Genomic DNA, 16,746 nt, shown 5'->3' on the forward strand with positions numbered 1-16,746 from the left:
TGTTTTTTTGGTAGTACTAATTGAACATAATTTATTTCGCCAATCTAAAGTGTGATTGAAAATATATGGAGGAGGTTGATAGGTGCATTCTATAGTTATTCTTATAAATGAATTAAATTTTGAGCACAAATAACATTACAGTTTCTTTTTAACTATGTACCGCTTACTTATAAATAATAAATATTTCATTTACAGAATAGGTTGGCGGACGAAGAAATGGGTCATCTGATGATAAATGGTCACCACCGCCCTTAAACATATACTACACTGTAAGAAATATTAACCGCGCCTGACATCGCTAATGTACCGCCAACCCTGAGAACTAAGATTATAAGAAAGCAGAAACGTATTCACGAGTCCACAGCTTTTTCTCATAAAAGCAAACTTGTCGTCAGTTATGATGACATCAAAACAGTGAATTCGATTTAACACCTTGCTTAATAGAAAATAATTTAACAATAAAAAATTACGTTTAATATGGAATGCCATCGATTGCAAACAAATAATTTACATAAACATAGGAGTGGGCAATGTAATAATTCGTATTGGAACCAACCCTGAGAACTAAGATTATAGGAAAGCAGAAACGTATTCACGAGTCCACAGCTTTTTCTCATAACAGCAAACTTGTCGTCAGTTTTGATGACATCAAAACAGTGAATTCGATTTAACACCTTGCTTAATAGAAAATAATTTAACAATAAAAAATTACGTTTAATATGGAATGCCATCGATTGCAAACAAATAATTTACATAAACAGAGGAGTGGGCAATGTAATAATTCGTATTGGACTGCCTCGTTGTTAGAGGCTAGATATAAAGCTGCATACCCAGATGTCCTGGAATAAAACCCAAAGTCGGATTTTTTATGTCGGAAAATTCTTAATACTAGCCCAGAGTTTGGAATTTGGAAGTATGTTTACATGTGCCTCGGCAAAGCCGTCGGTTTCGAGCCTGGACCATTTCCTGACTGTGATTATAAGAGTAAGGGAATACAAAGTGCACCTGTGTTGCGTACACACTTGTGTATATAGTGCACACTTGTGCATATAGTGCACACTTGTGCATAAAGTGCACACTTGTGCATATAATAATATGTCTTACGTAGTTGGCTGGTACTAATAACTCGTAGCAATGGCGATGTTATAAGCCACCGTGGCCGAAATCGTACGGATCATCATCATAGATTCGTATTTTCTTTTTTTTATATCCCTCGGTACCAAAACCTACTCGGCCTGCTGGTAAATCTGTCGGTGGATAAATGACAATAAACGACAATCTTATTTTAACTATTATCTTTATTTATTTAAGAACATTAATAATATCTATATTTATACACTGGTAATTAAACATATTTGAAATTTAAACAGTTCGGAATATCTATAAATATATTATAACAGCAACAAGTTATGCACACTATTATTCTTCGTCCAACAAATACTATTATTAGACTTTATATATTTGTTACATACATTTTGTAAGGAATTTAATGAAACATAGTTGCGCCCGTTGGCGCAAGCGAATGAGAATGTTTTCACGCGTGTATAATAATTTTCATAGCTTCGCCTGTTTTTGCGAATTCCATTGCTTCTTTTGATTTTTCTAGAGGGAAATGATGTGTTATAAAGGACTTGAGGTCTATCGCGCCGCTTGACACTGCAGCCAACGCTAACGGATACCTGATATAAGACACAGTGATTATGATCCTACACGGCTTTTATTCACTATTACAATTTATTAACAAAAACATTGTCACTCACGAGTTGAGCAGGCGGTATGCGCCGCGCACGTCCACCTCACGCAGCATCGCCGCCGTCAGCGGCACGCGCACCGTCGCCTCGCCGATGCCCACCACCAGCACCGTGCCGCCCGTGCGCGTTACCTGCATTTTAAATATTGTTTTTTTTTTGATGAAATATGAATAAATGTACAAATTTTTAGTGCAATCCGAACGCGACACTAGTTCAAGTATATCTTCTGTTTACTTTTAGTAGCACACATTCGCTATTGACATAACACTATTTTGAAACATCAAGATATTTTGTAATTATCTACAACTAATCTTAATGAAGTACGTATTTCGCTGATAACGTAGTTAGTATTATTGGTGTAAGGAACCGCTGAATCAAAACACATTAAAAGTCACTGATGCTTATTCACTGAACTATCTCAGCTACAAACCTACTCGGATCTTTCAATTCACCTAGGATAGATAATTATACGTACGTTCTTCGTAAGTAGTAGGACTAATTGCAAAAAAACTACATAATACCGTCAAAGCTATTCTCTGTGCTGATTCGAACCCGCAGGCGTCAATAGTTATATCAGGAGTAGTGTCCAAGACGGTTGTTATTCTTTCGACTATCTCCTGGTCACTTTGGTTTGGTGACACGAGCAAGGTATGGTCTGCGGCCAACTTTTTGGCTGTTTCAAGGCGTGACGCGACAACATCTGTGAAATTAAATAATTTATAAGGCAACTTAGGTTATATATAAACTTGCTATAGATTATTTCACAAATAATAATTTTATAATTTATTATAAGTTTATTAAAAAAAATACATAAGTAACCAGGCGCTCAATAAGCGATGGCAACCAATATACACTGACAACAATAGGTTATAGATCTATTCAATCACTGGGCTTAGTGATTAACACGTTAAATTATCTGTGTGCATTAGATGAATGCAGCTTGTGCTGGACAAGATGTCTTAGTGTGTGTGAAGCGACTAAGAGTAAAAGCAACAACAAAAAAAAAACGACTGATACTAGCACTAATATTGAAATTGAAAAATCGTATTACCAGTTATGAGTATTTTAGCAGCACCCATTGCCCTTGCGGTCATCGCACACAGCACGCCAATTGGCCCCGCCCCTAGCACCAGCAGCGTGCAACCAAGTCGTACACCTGCGCGTGTACATGCATGAATGGCGATTGCAAGTGGTTGCACCGCAGCTCCCTCTTCCATGCTCACATTGTTGGGAAGTCTAAAAAAATATTTAACTAAAATAATAACCCTTGAGTAGTCACTGTACGTTTATTCTAGGAATTTAGAATTTGTGCCTGTAAAGTTATTTTTTAAGAATACTTTAGCATTTGATAGCCTAATTGATGAAGGCTATTTAATATGACGCCATCGGGCACGGGAGTAAATCAGGAAAGTTTACGCGCGTACGTTTGTACCAGTTTTCGTATAGTTACGGAAAAACTAACAACCTGAGACGTCAATTAACTTGAATGCCAATTAACTATTGTTACAAACCGTTTTTTAAAACAATAACCATTCTGCTCGTATTTTTAACGTAGCTCGAATATAACGTCTCAAAATCTGACTAGAGCTGAATTTGGTTATGATTGTTTCAAAAACTAGTTTGTAAAAGTGGTTAATTGGCATTCAAATTAATTAACGCCTGTCAGATATCTACTGAATATTATTGATCCTACTTGTGACAAAAATCAGCAACGTGCTTGTAGTATCGGCAGAGGTTTCCCATAGCACCGGTCGTTGAACAGTATCGCGGCTGATCACATAGATTGTATCGGCCTTTCTTGCAGTACTCGCAGCTGCGACACGGTTGCGTCGGCTCTATAGCTACCCGATCACCTACATCGATGTTCTTTACTCCGCTTCCGACCTACAAATTATTACTTATCTCTACATATATAAATCGGCCTTTTGACTAAAAATACAACTTTATAAAAAAGTAAACGATCTATCTTTGTTATACCGAAATAAAACAAAACATCATCAGAATAAATAAATTACAATGAATTCCTTTAATTTTCATAATTTATTACTTTTGTAAAAAAATATTAAGTATTAAAAATTAAATAATAGTTCATCATTTATTTATTTAAGCCTTTTCAATAGCAATAGAATCACACTTGAATAATTCAAAACATTGTCAAATTAAACGTGTTATTTCTTTTTATGTTTATTTTATTTATTTTTATTAATTTTAAATATATACAAATATGAATTAAAAATATATATATGTGCTTAATGTACAAATACAATAACATACAAAACATTAAGAAGTAGCAAAATTGTCTAAATCTCATTGTCTTTGATTAGTTCTATAATAATTGACATTACGCCAGAAGGCTATGTAATGCAGGATCTGTGCCGAATAACTCTATTATAATAACTACATTTATAGTTAATAAATAATTGGACAAAGCAAGACTTAACTTAGTTTTAATTAAATATACCTTTATAACAACACCTGCACCTTCATGGCCCAAGATCATGGGATCGCAGACAACTTCAAGTCCACATTTTCCAGTCGAATACAGCTTAAGGTCTGAACCACAAATCCCAACGCAGTCGATCTTTATTAAAATCTCTACGCAAAAGTAATGATTTATAAGAATTTGAAGTATATTTATGGTAACATAAACAGCTAGAGTTGTCTTGATTTCTTTTTTTTTAAATTGTTTTTTAATATATAAGCAATTAGACTATTTTTAATTTCCCTAATCGTGAGTTTCATTCTTTTTTATATTTGTATTTCTTAATTTGTTAACTTTGACTTTGCTTGCATTATTTTATTTTAAAATTAATTTATAACTTACAACGTTATTGGCTGGTATTATATAAATCAAGTATATTATTATTTTAATATTAAATATTTAGTATCGAAGTTCAAAGTTCATCATAAGTTCATGTAATATCTTACCATTATCACTAATCTCCGGCATTGGCCATTTCTCCTGTAAAAAATGTTAGTTCGTGTATTATAATGTATTCTATTATTCGTAGATTTTAAGTCATTTTTACAATATACAACATCTGTGGTTTGTTTATTTTTTATCCTTCTTCGATCGATTTGGAACAAGGTTTCACCATTTAATTTATTATTTATAAAACAAATTTTACTACATCTACTCTTCATCCTTTTATAGGAATAAAAAAGTCTTACATATCTTAAATCTTTAGGTCCATATAAAACAGCCGCATAGTTCTCTGTCATGTTGCACACTTCACTCGCGATAAAAATATTAAAATAAAGTAGAACAGAGTTGTAAGACACGATTTAAATACGTTTTATCATATGTTTAATTAAAACTGTTCATGTTATTTAAACAAAAGCTTACTATCTTTATTTTAAATACTAGCTAACCATCGCGGCTTCGCATGGGAAGAATAAAATCACATATTTTTTTAATGTTTTTAATTTACAATTAAATTAATTCGATTTGAATGATCTTAGACTATTTTCTTTCGAACTACATTAATATAAATTAAACTATGACTTCATATAATTAAAATTTATAGTCTAAGATCGCTATAAAACTATTAACTAAAATAATACAGACGTTTAATATTAATATTACATATAGATTACTTTCAGTTGCGTGTCTCGAGTTATATAAGTTTTCAGAACGAAACGAAATCTACTTTTTATATATTTATGATATCAAACACAATCTCTCTTATTTATAAAGAGATTAATGTTTTTTACTAGAGTCTCGGTTGTGTAAGTGTTATCTCAGACAGTATAGAATAAGAAATAAAAAAAAGGTCGGTGCGCATCTAGTTATTAAAGCGCGAATATATTTATATGAGAATAGTGGTCTTATGTGAGTTGCGTTAAAAACTTTTTTCTCGGTAATAATTTTTAAAAAAAAAACATAAATAGCATTGTCTCTTCATTTCGCAAAACTTTAAAAATAACAAAAAGTAATAGAAATTAATAAAAATCATAACCCCTTACGCAAAAATCGCTTTTTGCTCCAAAGCTATTTATCATGATTTCTTTTTTAAATAAAATTAGTGTATTAAATAATGCAACATTTTTGCAATATATTTTATTACTTATTTTTAAATCATTTTTGACGAAAGCAGCCCCTCCGTCACATAATAAGCTAGTGCGGACGTTGACGTTGTGCTGGACAGAGTTTTGACACTTTTTACCGTAAACATTAGAAATTAAAGATATACAGATGCGGTGCATATCTTTAATGTCCAATCGATCAATATCAACGATATATTTCCAATTCTCAACAGTGCAATTTGTGTATTATTTGTGCTAATTGATTCTTATGATGTAATTACGCATTTTTGTCTACAAATACTTACAGTATTTGTAGACAAAATCTATATATCGGTTTTAAATCGATTTTACTTGGTTAGGTTTACTTTTGAGTGTCACCTCTCTGCCAAATGTACAAGATCCTTAGATCACGTGCCATTACCGTTACATAAAATTATACGCACCCTGTTAACTGGCACCTAAAAAAATATCAGTGGCGATTTCAGCTTTACTATTATGATATATTTGTGACGTTAATTTGCTTGATTAATCTAATATTATTATTATTATGACTTAGTTCTTTCCACCATCGCATAGGTACCCAATTCAACGTGTATCACAAAATATTATCTGATATTTGAAACTGATTTCAAAGGAATATTTTTAAAGTTTTTAAAACTAGTTTGAATACGATATTTTACTAGGTAAACGAATTATCGAAGCGTAACATACAACCAAAGTATCGTATTAAATATCGATATATCTTATCGTGTTGTATATATTCCAATATTTGCGAATCTGGCTTCCCTAGTGTATACTCGGCACATCTCTATTCGCTATCGGCGACCGGTCAGGGTTGATCTTAATGTGATTATATGTAGGTACATATGCGTCTTTCGATTTCCTTATCTTAGTTAGTTCTTGTGTATTATAAAATCAAGAAACATTGAATTCAATTTTTTATTGTTTCTATAAATATACATATCTTTGTAGGTATTATGTCGGTAAATAAAAATAATTTAATTGCACGTAACAAAGCATGAATGTTTTTTTTTATAAACTACAATAAAATTGTTCGTATATCTTTTTATAAATTATGTACAAATTTGTTGGCGGCTCTAACAACGTAACCAGCTCTATCAGTTGGGGAAGGCGGTAGCGTTGTTGGCGTCTCGCGGCTGAACGTGTATCATGACCTTGATGCCGAGTCCGCGGCGCGCTACGTCGTATGCTTGCAGCGTGTCTTCGATGCTGAAGTGATGAGTTACGAGCGGCTTCACATCCACTTGTCCACTTGCCACCATCGACATCGCTATGGGGTACCTGTTAACAAATAATCATTAGAAAATAACTTAGTATGTATATAGAAGATGGGGATGAAGATGAATAAACAACTTTGACCTTGAGATGTAAAATAATCACTTCGTTTTGGTTACGGGATCGTAATAAATTAGCGTTTTTAATGTCAGTCATGTTGCTCTAGGAACTTTGGAAGGAAAATTAAAATGGATATAAGTAGTTTACTGGAACATTATTGTAATATAAATAAATGTATATTGATACAGATCTGGTAATAGTGCATACTATAGCGTAGTCATACCCATGGAATATATAAAGAAACTGTTAGTAATATGATAAAATAACGTACTCGTTGACATATCGGAAAATGCCTCTGATGTCAACCTCACGTGCGACAGCGCCGGCCAGAGGTAACGTGAGCTCAGGACTGCCCATACCCACCAGTACGGCCACGCCACCGGACTTAGTTGCCTGTTCGATGTAGAGAATGTTTTTAAACAATTTAATCACAACCTTTATTCTTAAGAAGACCACGAAGAACATACGATTGTAATTCGTTACAAAACTATTTAGCTAGTAATTAATTATACTAGCTATTGGTGATATTTCTAATTCACTCTGAATTTTTTTTGAATAATTATGTAAGGCAAGTAAGGTGAGGTAAGCCAGATGAGAGATTAGCATCTCTGCTTGCTTAAAATAAATTCTATCACTGTTCAAATCTAACAACTCTATATCAATTGTGTGCGATGTATTTTTTATTAAAGGCATCCATACATCCATTTTAGATTATTAGTATAATATCAACCATTAAAAAAATATATTGGAAATATTCCACGCGCGGCTAAGTATTACACAACAAGGTCTCTAACATGTATATCTTCTCTATAAAATAATATTTCTGTTGTTTACAGAAAATTATCTTTCGCCTATCGCGTATACCTACTAAAATCATAAATATTATAATATCTTTAAGTATAGATATTATTATAACCATAATGTTGATTCTGTAATTGTTGTTATTTTAATAGTTGACCTGTGCCATGCTTATACTTCGTCTCATAATGTTCCATAAGAGAAAGGTTTTAAGTCATACCAGTAAAGCCAAGCGCACTGTAGACTGAGCTCCACTCGCGTCGATGGAGATGTCAGGATGCGTCCCGAGCAATTCGTGAACCTTCCTAACTACGTCTGCCTCGTTGGAATCTTTGTTTACCAGAAGAGTATAGTCAGCACCTAGCTTCTTCGCCATATCCAAACGTGACTGCAGGAGATCTAAATTTACCAATGTTTACTTTAAAACCATGAACGAATACAATATTATTAAAATAAAAGCGAAAATGAGTTTACTTTGATGATAATTTATTGGCGTTTGTTAAAATAAAATATGCTCAGTGATATGGACGGTGCTATAAAATCAAAAATAAATTAATAACATCTAACAATCTATACATACAAACTACGGATGATGCAACTTAAACAAAAGTTACATTCAGAAACGAATTAAAATAAAATTACGACTTAACGCTAAAAGACAGTTTACATATTAATAAGGCATTAAAATATATTCAAGTGACCCGTTATAATTATCTTGCTGGCGCCCATGGCGCGTGCAGATAGTAGCGTGACAAGGCCTATAGGACCCCCGCCCAGAATCAGCACGGAATTTCCGGCCGACACGCCACCACGTCGGCACGCATGGATGCCCACCGAAAGCGGTTCAAGCAGCGCACCTTCCTCCATCGATACGTGGTCGGGGAGTCTGAAGCAAAGCACGGTCGAGATAAATAAAGTTTTTTAGGTGAACGCTATAGTTCTTGAAGTTGTTCAAGAGTACGTATACCTCGGGCAAACTATGCATAACATACATTATTAGCGGCCTGTAAATTTCCCACTGCTGGGATTGTCTATGCTTGGCGTTTCTCATAGCTCAGAGGATTAATCAGCTGAAGTGGCAGTGGGCCAGACACATCTGTCAAAGAGTCAATAGCGGTTGGGGCAAGATGGTTCTAGAGTGGAGACCGCGAATCGGCAAGCGTAGTGTAACGACGACGCCCTGTGGAACGGTGGAGCGATGATGTATGGAAGGTGGCTGATAGGAAGTGGATGAGAAGGACCGAAGATCGGGCTCATTTACGCACCTTGGGGGACGCCTATGTCCCGCAGTGGATAATACTAATACAGGCTGATTATAATGAGGTGAGAAATTTAGGAAAAGTCACTGTTGACTTCATTGGTACATGAAACATCTGTGTTGAATAATCATTTGTGCAGTTGAATGTAAATACTGATAAAGACTCTGAGAGTTCAGAGTACAAATTTTAGCAAGCGAAAGTCATTTTAGAGAAAGCAAAAGTTGCCCTCCATATGACTGATACTCATACTGTGATAATAATTGACAAATAAGTAATAAAAATAAAACAAACGCTTAACCTAGCACTCACTTGTAGCAGAAGTCAGCTGCATGTTTGTAATAACGAGCGAGATTTCCGTGTACGGGTGGAGTGGCGCAGAACTGAATGTCCGGGCACAGATGGTAACGTCCCGTCTTGCAGAACTCACAGTAACGACACGGGACACCAGGCTCGATGGCTACGCGATCGCCAACTTTCAGATTCTTCACTTTTGCACCCAGCTAATCAATAATATTTAGTGTAAATATGTAATCTGTCATAGTTTAAGTCAACTAACGAGGCCATAAGGCTGCTCTGTGTAAGGGTAGGTACCTTATCTGGTACCTATCCTATAACACGTAAAATTATTATAATTTTTAAAGAAAATATAATTCAGATAAGTATAGTTGTGTTAACAATCAACGTAGTTAAAGGTCAAAATTACAATGATTGTAAATAATAATACATATTTAAATGCCCGTTCAAGTAGAATAATATTATTTAACTCTTATCTAAACTGAAGTATTTAATGACTATGCCCTCTACTACAACGTGACAATTTATAATGAAAATAAATAATACACTACTTATCTCAACTACCATCATAATATGTTTATTTATTTCGTTTTGGATTTAGATTGCCGACATTTTCCGGGAGTAAAAAGTTCGTAGATATATAAAATTTGTGTGTTCCTAGCAAGTATTAATAAACTAATCCATTAAGATTGATTTGCCTCGTTGATCTTTTGGTTTTTATATATGCTCGTTTGTATATTATCTCGTTGTGGTTTATAATACTGCAGACGCCGAGGTCCTGATTTTAATCCTTATAAAAAGTGGTTGTGGTTTTCTTTTAAGTTGAAGTAGTACTACGTAAAAGTCCAGAGTAGTACCAGGCAAATACGCAAAAACCTACACGGCTATAAAATTCCAGAGATTTGTTTATGTGCTCCTGTGCCTCGGAAAACACGTAAAGCCGTTCTTGCGCCTGAACTCTTTTCGGTCGTGTCGCAAATATGCAGTTCCGTCGAATTATGGGGACGAGGGAATATAGAATGTTATTTAATACTCGTATACACTTGAGAATTGTAATACCCATCTGACCATTCAATAGCACCTAGCCAATCAATTTGGAGCGTCATCATTGTCATAGTTTATAAATTAATATGACAATTCTTAATATTCTAATCCTTTCGGATTAGCTAAAGCAAATAAATATATAATTAGGAGTTATCGACGATATGAATGTCCGTTTATTATGCATAACCAAATAGACTCCTGTTAAGAAGCACTATTAGAAAGTCTTTTTACAATTCAAATCACCTTTTAAAACAGACAATAATTAGGTCACTCGCGTAATAATGACTATAATAATGGACTAATGGTGACGATGGATTACGGCGACGACGGCTTCACCCTATATCTTTGATCTCATAATCCAAGATAGGAAGGAGTTCATAGCTGAATTAAAGTCGTGGTATTTAGATTTGATTTTCCCTATTTATACAGAGGGAAAGTCGTGTTATTTAGATTTTTCAATATAAATATAAATTGAATTGTAAATTGTTCTTTACATTTTATTTGGTTGTTGTTTGGTGTATCTGGGTTTTATTAATGTCGTACCAAGGAACACAATACTACAATAAAAAAATAAAGCATTATTGTCAAATAACTGTTGATATGTTTACCTAGATTTTTGAGAAGAAGGCATATCCAAATCTGTGTCTCAAACGGAGAAAATTTTGAAAATATTGTGTTGACAACAGGCGTTACTGACAAGGTTCCTGTTATTAACTGTAATTGTCCAAAGACAAATATTTCACTGTTAAATATAATGTTCTGTCATTTTCAGTGAGATTGCAAATTGTAACGACAAAAATTGGCAATTTTTTTTATTACATTACCGACTCTAAGAGTTGTTTAGTTAAGACCTGCAAACATTTTATAAACCGATGACCGGGACTAATTATAATATTCCTTATTTCATGGATTATTATGTTTCAAGGAGAAGAGCGATTAGTACAATTAACTTATCTATCTAAAATATGTAGTGTAAACAAATAAAAATATTATTTTACTTTCTCTACTGTAAGGTTTGGAAATTTTCAGTTAAATATCTAATCTAACAAAGAGTTATCTTATTAATAAATAAAACAACATAAGATAAAGAAATACCTACCCGTATACGTATTTAATCTTTTAATTGGTACTATAACACTGACACCGCAATATAGATAAAGATATGGTTTTTAAACTAGTTATGTTAGCGCTTTTTGTGGTCGTTTGGTTTACTTTGTAATGAATATTGTATCCCACGAGTATACATGTATCAAATTAAAATCTTTGTTTTGAATACAGTTGGATGACTTAGAAATGTGTTACTTGAGGGAAAGTAGTCACCACCAGGGATATTTAGTCTATGGGCGGTGGGGGTGTTCAGGGGCATTACATCCTTCCTATACTGTCTGACGGTAGAATATTTGATTAATATAAATGGATGTGTTTGTTCTAAATTTTCCGTCCTATTGCATTATGAAGAAAGAGGGAGTTATTAACATCACAATGGACTTGGACTAAAATAATGCATTTGAAACAAATTAGTTATTCATTAATCCATTTATGAAATAAGTCCGCAGAAATAATGGAATTTTGACCAAATGTAAAAATTTGTCATTCATCATTACATGGCAACTCCTTTTATAACAGAAATATAGAAAACGTGTGTGGTTCTTAATAAGAGGATTTTTCGTCTTTTTTATTTCTTTATTATTATTATTTTTTCAAGCATGGAAGCTCACAATTTTAGCTGTTTAAAAATAATAATTTAAAAGTATAGCATAGAACGTTATTTATTTATTTAATAAATTGTAATACGCACTATTACTACTGTTTTGGAAATACTTCGGCATATATTAAGTAGACACACCTCCAACTGGCCTTGACTGATTTGAATGTCAAGTTTTTGTATGTGTCGACTGTCGGTATCGAAACAGAGCGATTGTTACGTAAGTGACTCGATATTACGTATTAGTCTCATTTCATGTATTTTAATATCAAATGTATATTATAATTAAGTCGTATTTGCTTGAAGCGTATCCGCATTAAGTATGATATTTTTGACGCGTATGTCTAGGTAATAAACACTGGTACTACTTAAATCATTATCACACTAAGCTTGTAGTCGATTATGTATTAATTTCTCTTTATTACTGTATTTGCCACCTCATCATGAATACCAAGGTAATCGTATAGACACTCAATTGTTTTATTAATTGGACATATTCTTATACTAGTATACTAGATCAACTTTTTTTTACCGCCGAAAATATCTACTAATACCTAAGTGCGTCATGTTGCTGCTTGAAATTAAAATAAATTTCATATAATTAAATATTACCGGCAAGCGGTTTTGCATTTTAGTTTCTATTTATTTTATACAAGAACATGATGTTCACGCTTAACACATCAATACTCTAAATTCAAAGCGGGTGCAACTGCAAAGCACAGCTTATATACTAATATTATATATTAAAACTTAATCCGAAACATATTCCATCTTCAGAGGCATAAGATCTTATACATTTAACGTAATATTAAATAACTGTAAATTAATGTTTATTAGTATATAAATAAAAAAAATATGATCAAGTTTCTATCTACCTTAACAACGACACCTGAGGCCTCGTGACCCATAATCATGGGCTCTTTGAGCACAAAATGTCCGCAAGATCCAGTCTCCCAGTAGTGGACATCTGACCCGCAGATGCCCACACAATCCATACGGAGAAGAACCTCTGGAATTTGGAAAACAATATTAAAACAATTGAATCGCTTTCAGCAATTTTCTAAAAATGCGGGATGAAATAGTGCGATAATTTCATCACAAAATTCTCCTATCGTTATAAACACTATTTCTTAAATAAAAACTTTTAGAAGGAGGAATTTATTTTATTTTCTAGCTTACTTTGTATTCTAGTTCAGACTTTTTTGCTGTTAGTATTGCTAGCATAATGATAACTTTTATTTTATGTTGTTTACTTGTACATAAAATATAGGAATATTAAGTCGTCACATACCATCATCAGCTATTTGCGGAATCGGAGTTTGTTCCTAGAAAACAAAAAATACAGGGGTGAGTAAAAAGTAATAATATATATTTATGGATTTATATATTCTGGTGTTCCATTAATTTCGCCGAATATCTCTTTTACAGTTACCACTAATTCAAATATCCATTAACCTACGGTTATGCAGCATGGTGGAAGAAGCTCCAAGCCCTAAGAGGAGACCTATACCCAGCCGTGGGGCATTTTCTGGTTGTTACATTACCATACAGATACACTCGCTTTGGGTTTTTTAGTTATCAAGAATTCATTAATATCTCTTTTATTAGAGTAGGGTACTAACACGTCAATTTAATAATAAATGATTTTAAAGTGGAGTGTTCCGTTTTATCTCTAGGAATTATAAGTCATTCGAACGTTATGTATTACTATAATTGATTCTATACTAACATAAAGCAGCTTTTATGAATATGTAGAGTATATTAAAAAATAAAATATAATTCGTTATCATAAAGTTTGGTTGATAACCCTATCCAAAGCTAACATATAATTTAATATTTAATTATTATGTTTGAACAATTAATAAGCATGATGTATTGACAAATCAATAATTATTACAAGAAAAAAAAAATGTGATACACAAAACACAATATTTTCTTATTATAATGTCGCTAAACATGATTAAATAAGAATCTAGAATCTAGCACTCATATAACATATTATGACCTTTTATATAAACTTATTTAGCTTATGTTTTCAACATAATATATAAATTTTGGACATATTTTATTTATTTCTCAGTCGATTCAGCTCAGACACTCTGTTCAGTTTAAAATATTTCTATTGGAATAGGTATTTTAAACATCTATAATTCATGTCTCTATCATAACGGCTTCCTTTTTTTATATGTGTTAATCCAAATAATTTACAATGTTAAAAGGTAATTAAAATAATATTTCCAATACAACTTACCAGTCGTAAATCTTTTGTTTTGTACAAAACAGCGGTGAGGTTATCCTGTGCCATGATTACGCGTGCGCTCTAAGCGATTGTCACTGTGTCACTAAGCCAGTTGCCACTGCTGTACTGACTGAGTTTATTTTTGTCTTCTAACTTATTCCTATGTCACTTTAGTAATCAGACTAATCACTTTAATCGGCAATATGCACAAAACTGCCATGCCGTGTACTGCCAACTGCAAATGAGGCTCAATTAATTTGTAAAACGGAATTTTTAATAGATTTAAAGTGTTTATCGTTAACTTTGTGTGTTAGCTATTTATCACCAAATTGAGTTTAATGCTTTTCTAATGTTTTGTTTTATCTTAATTCAGGGACAGTGGTACTGTATAATTATATGATTTATACCCGAGAATTACAAAAAATTCGTTGAGCTTAAATAAAAAACCGAAAATTGAAAAAAAAAATGCTCTCTGCGACCTACTACTTTTGTAAAATACATAGGTACGTTACTTTATGTATGAACAGGTGCAGGAACTACATATAGACAATAATTTTAATTAGCCCGATATTAAAGAAACTTAAACAATTTTCGATAAAAAAAGAAAAAAAAGGTCCAAGAAAGAGGAAATTGACGACAGTTATTAAGAGAATAACCGAAGAATAGTTGATGCTCAGTCAGTCGGGCAAGATATTGTTAAACAAACAAAAAATCATACAAGCTGTACCCTAAAGCTTGTATGATTTTTTTATGTAGAACCTTTTAAAGTTCGCAGTAAAATTATGAAATACATTAGATTACAGTTGAAGAATCGGTTAAAGTTTCGTAACTTATCAACAACACATGAATTGAGAATATTTATTTTCGATGTGCCTCTTATCATTATCTATTTAAGATAATAATAATACAGACCTTAGCTGTGACTTTGGAAATACCACACTTAATTTAAATTAAGTTTCATGCACTGCATTTCCAAAGTCAATTTTAAATTTAATTTTAATTTATACTGGTTTTACACTAAAAGAACAACATCGAAATAAACAAAAGACAAGCGAAACGGCAATCCTATTGTGAGAGCAGCCTCAATGTTAGAAAAAATCTATTGATCCTATCCCATACGTTGACCAACAGCTGTCGTACACCCACCCCATCAGTATATCTCGTATGTCCAATCCCCTTTAGTTCGGAATTGCAGATTACAAATAATAGTCATTGGCAAAATAACAGTGGAACCATAAAAAATTATGAAAATGCGATTTATACGTATAATGTCGACCACATTTTTTGATGTTACTAGATTAGATTCAAGACAAACTGGACAATCTATCATTAAGTACCCACTTCTTATAAAATTACATAAAACCAATATTTTATTTAAGTTTTCTTGTAAATTAATATTGACAATGAAATTTCGCAATTTAGAAATATTAATTTTATTATTCCTACTGATATATCCTAAAAATTAAAATAAGAATTTTATTCCAAGTTATTTTTAACAAATAAAATATTATAAATGATCTACCGATCAACCAGCTCGCTCGTACTGGACGCATTTATCTAATGGCCCGCGTATTTTCGCCCCGAGCGTTTTCGACGGAAAGAACTTAAGAAAGAAAGTGAAAAACAAGAAGCCCCCGAACACAAGAAAATCTATCCACTAAATCCTTAAAATGTTTAGTAACAAAGACCAAACTAGACCAACTACCACGGTCTTATTAACATTGGCTCGCAAGTAGTTCTCAAGTGACCAAAAAATATTACCTCTCGGGCGGGAGTGTATGCGGTGCAGAAGTAGTCGAAGTAATGTATAATAGCGTCAATTCTCACGAATGGCATCAGAGAGCAAGATCGAGCACAGTGCAATCGACTCCTAGTCGATGAGGCACTCAAGAACCATTTCGGAGACATCTTCATGATAACGCATATCATCAAAGCAAGAGCTCGATTTGAGCAAGAGCTCCAATCCAGCTCCAGCCTAAGATGCCTAAGAAGAAGCCTCTACTTAAACTACACAGAGAACGAAATGTTACAGATAATGTTACAAATAATGAAGCTTCCCAGAATTGAGGGAAAACGCACCTTCACAATATATTAGTTACAGGGATTAGATTACGAGACGGTCATATATATTATATTAAGAGATAGCGTAACCATGCAGTAGCTGCAATATCGTGTCATACAAAAAACTTCATATTTTACACCGAGAACAGCGAAGACGCGTTAGGGGCATTTGCTAAGAGGGCACACTGAGGAGATTCTCGATTACAATCTATA

At 33.1% G+C, this 16,746-nt stretch overlaps 1 protein-coding gene across 1 annotated transcript; it reads right to left on the bottom strand.

The window, feature by feature from the left end:
- Positions 1-1,371: 1,371 nt before the first annotated feature.
- Positions 1,372-14,642, bottom strand: LOC125067907. The gene is made up of 16 exons (XM_047676803.1): positions 14,485-14,642; positions 13,525-13,558; positions 13,109-13,242; positions 9,500-9,690; positions 8,633-8,817; positions 8,152-8,330; positions 7,405-7,526; positions 6,899-7,079; positions 4,923-5,036; positions 4,680-4,713; positions 4,213-4,346; positions 3,445-3,635; positions 2,803-2,987; positions 2,273-2,451; positions 1,761-1,882; positions 1,372-1,679 (listed from the first exon to the last, which is right to left on the bottom strand). The coding sequence occupies exons 1-16, from the start codon at positions 14,536-14,538 to the stop codon at positions 1,535-1,537; spliced, it is 2,184 nt and encodes a 727-aa protein (XP_047532759.1). The 5' UTR covers positions 14,539-14,642; the 3' UTR covers positions 1,372-1,534.
- Positions 14,643-16,746: the final 2,104 nt, after the last annotated feature.

This window comes from Vanessa atalanta, chromosome 12, assembly GCF_905147765.1.
Source record: "Vanessa atalanta chromosome 12, ilVanAtal1.2, whole genome shotgun sequence".
Classification (NCBI taxonomy): Eukaryota; Metazoa; Arthropoda; class Insecta; order Lepidoptera; family Nymphalidae; genus Vanessa; species Vanessa atalanta.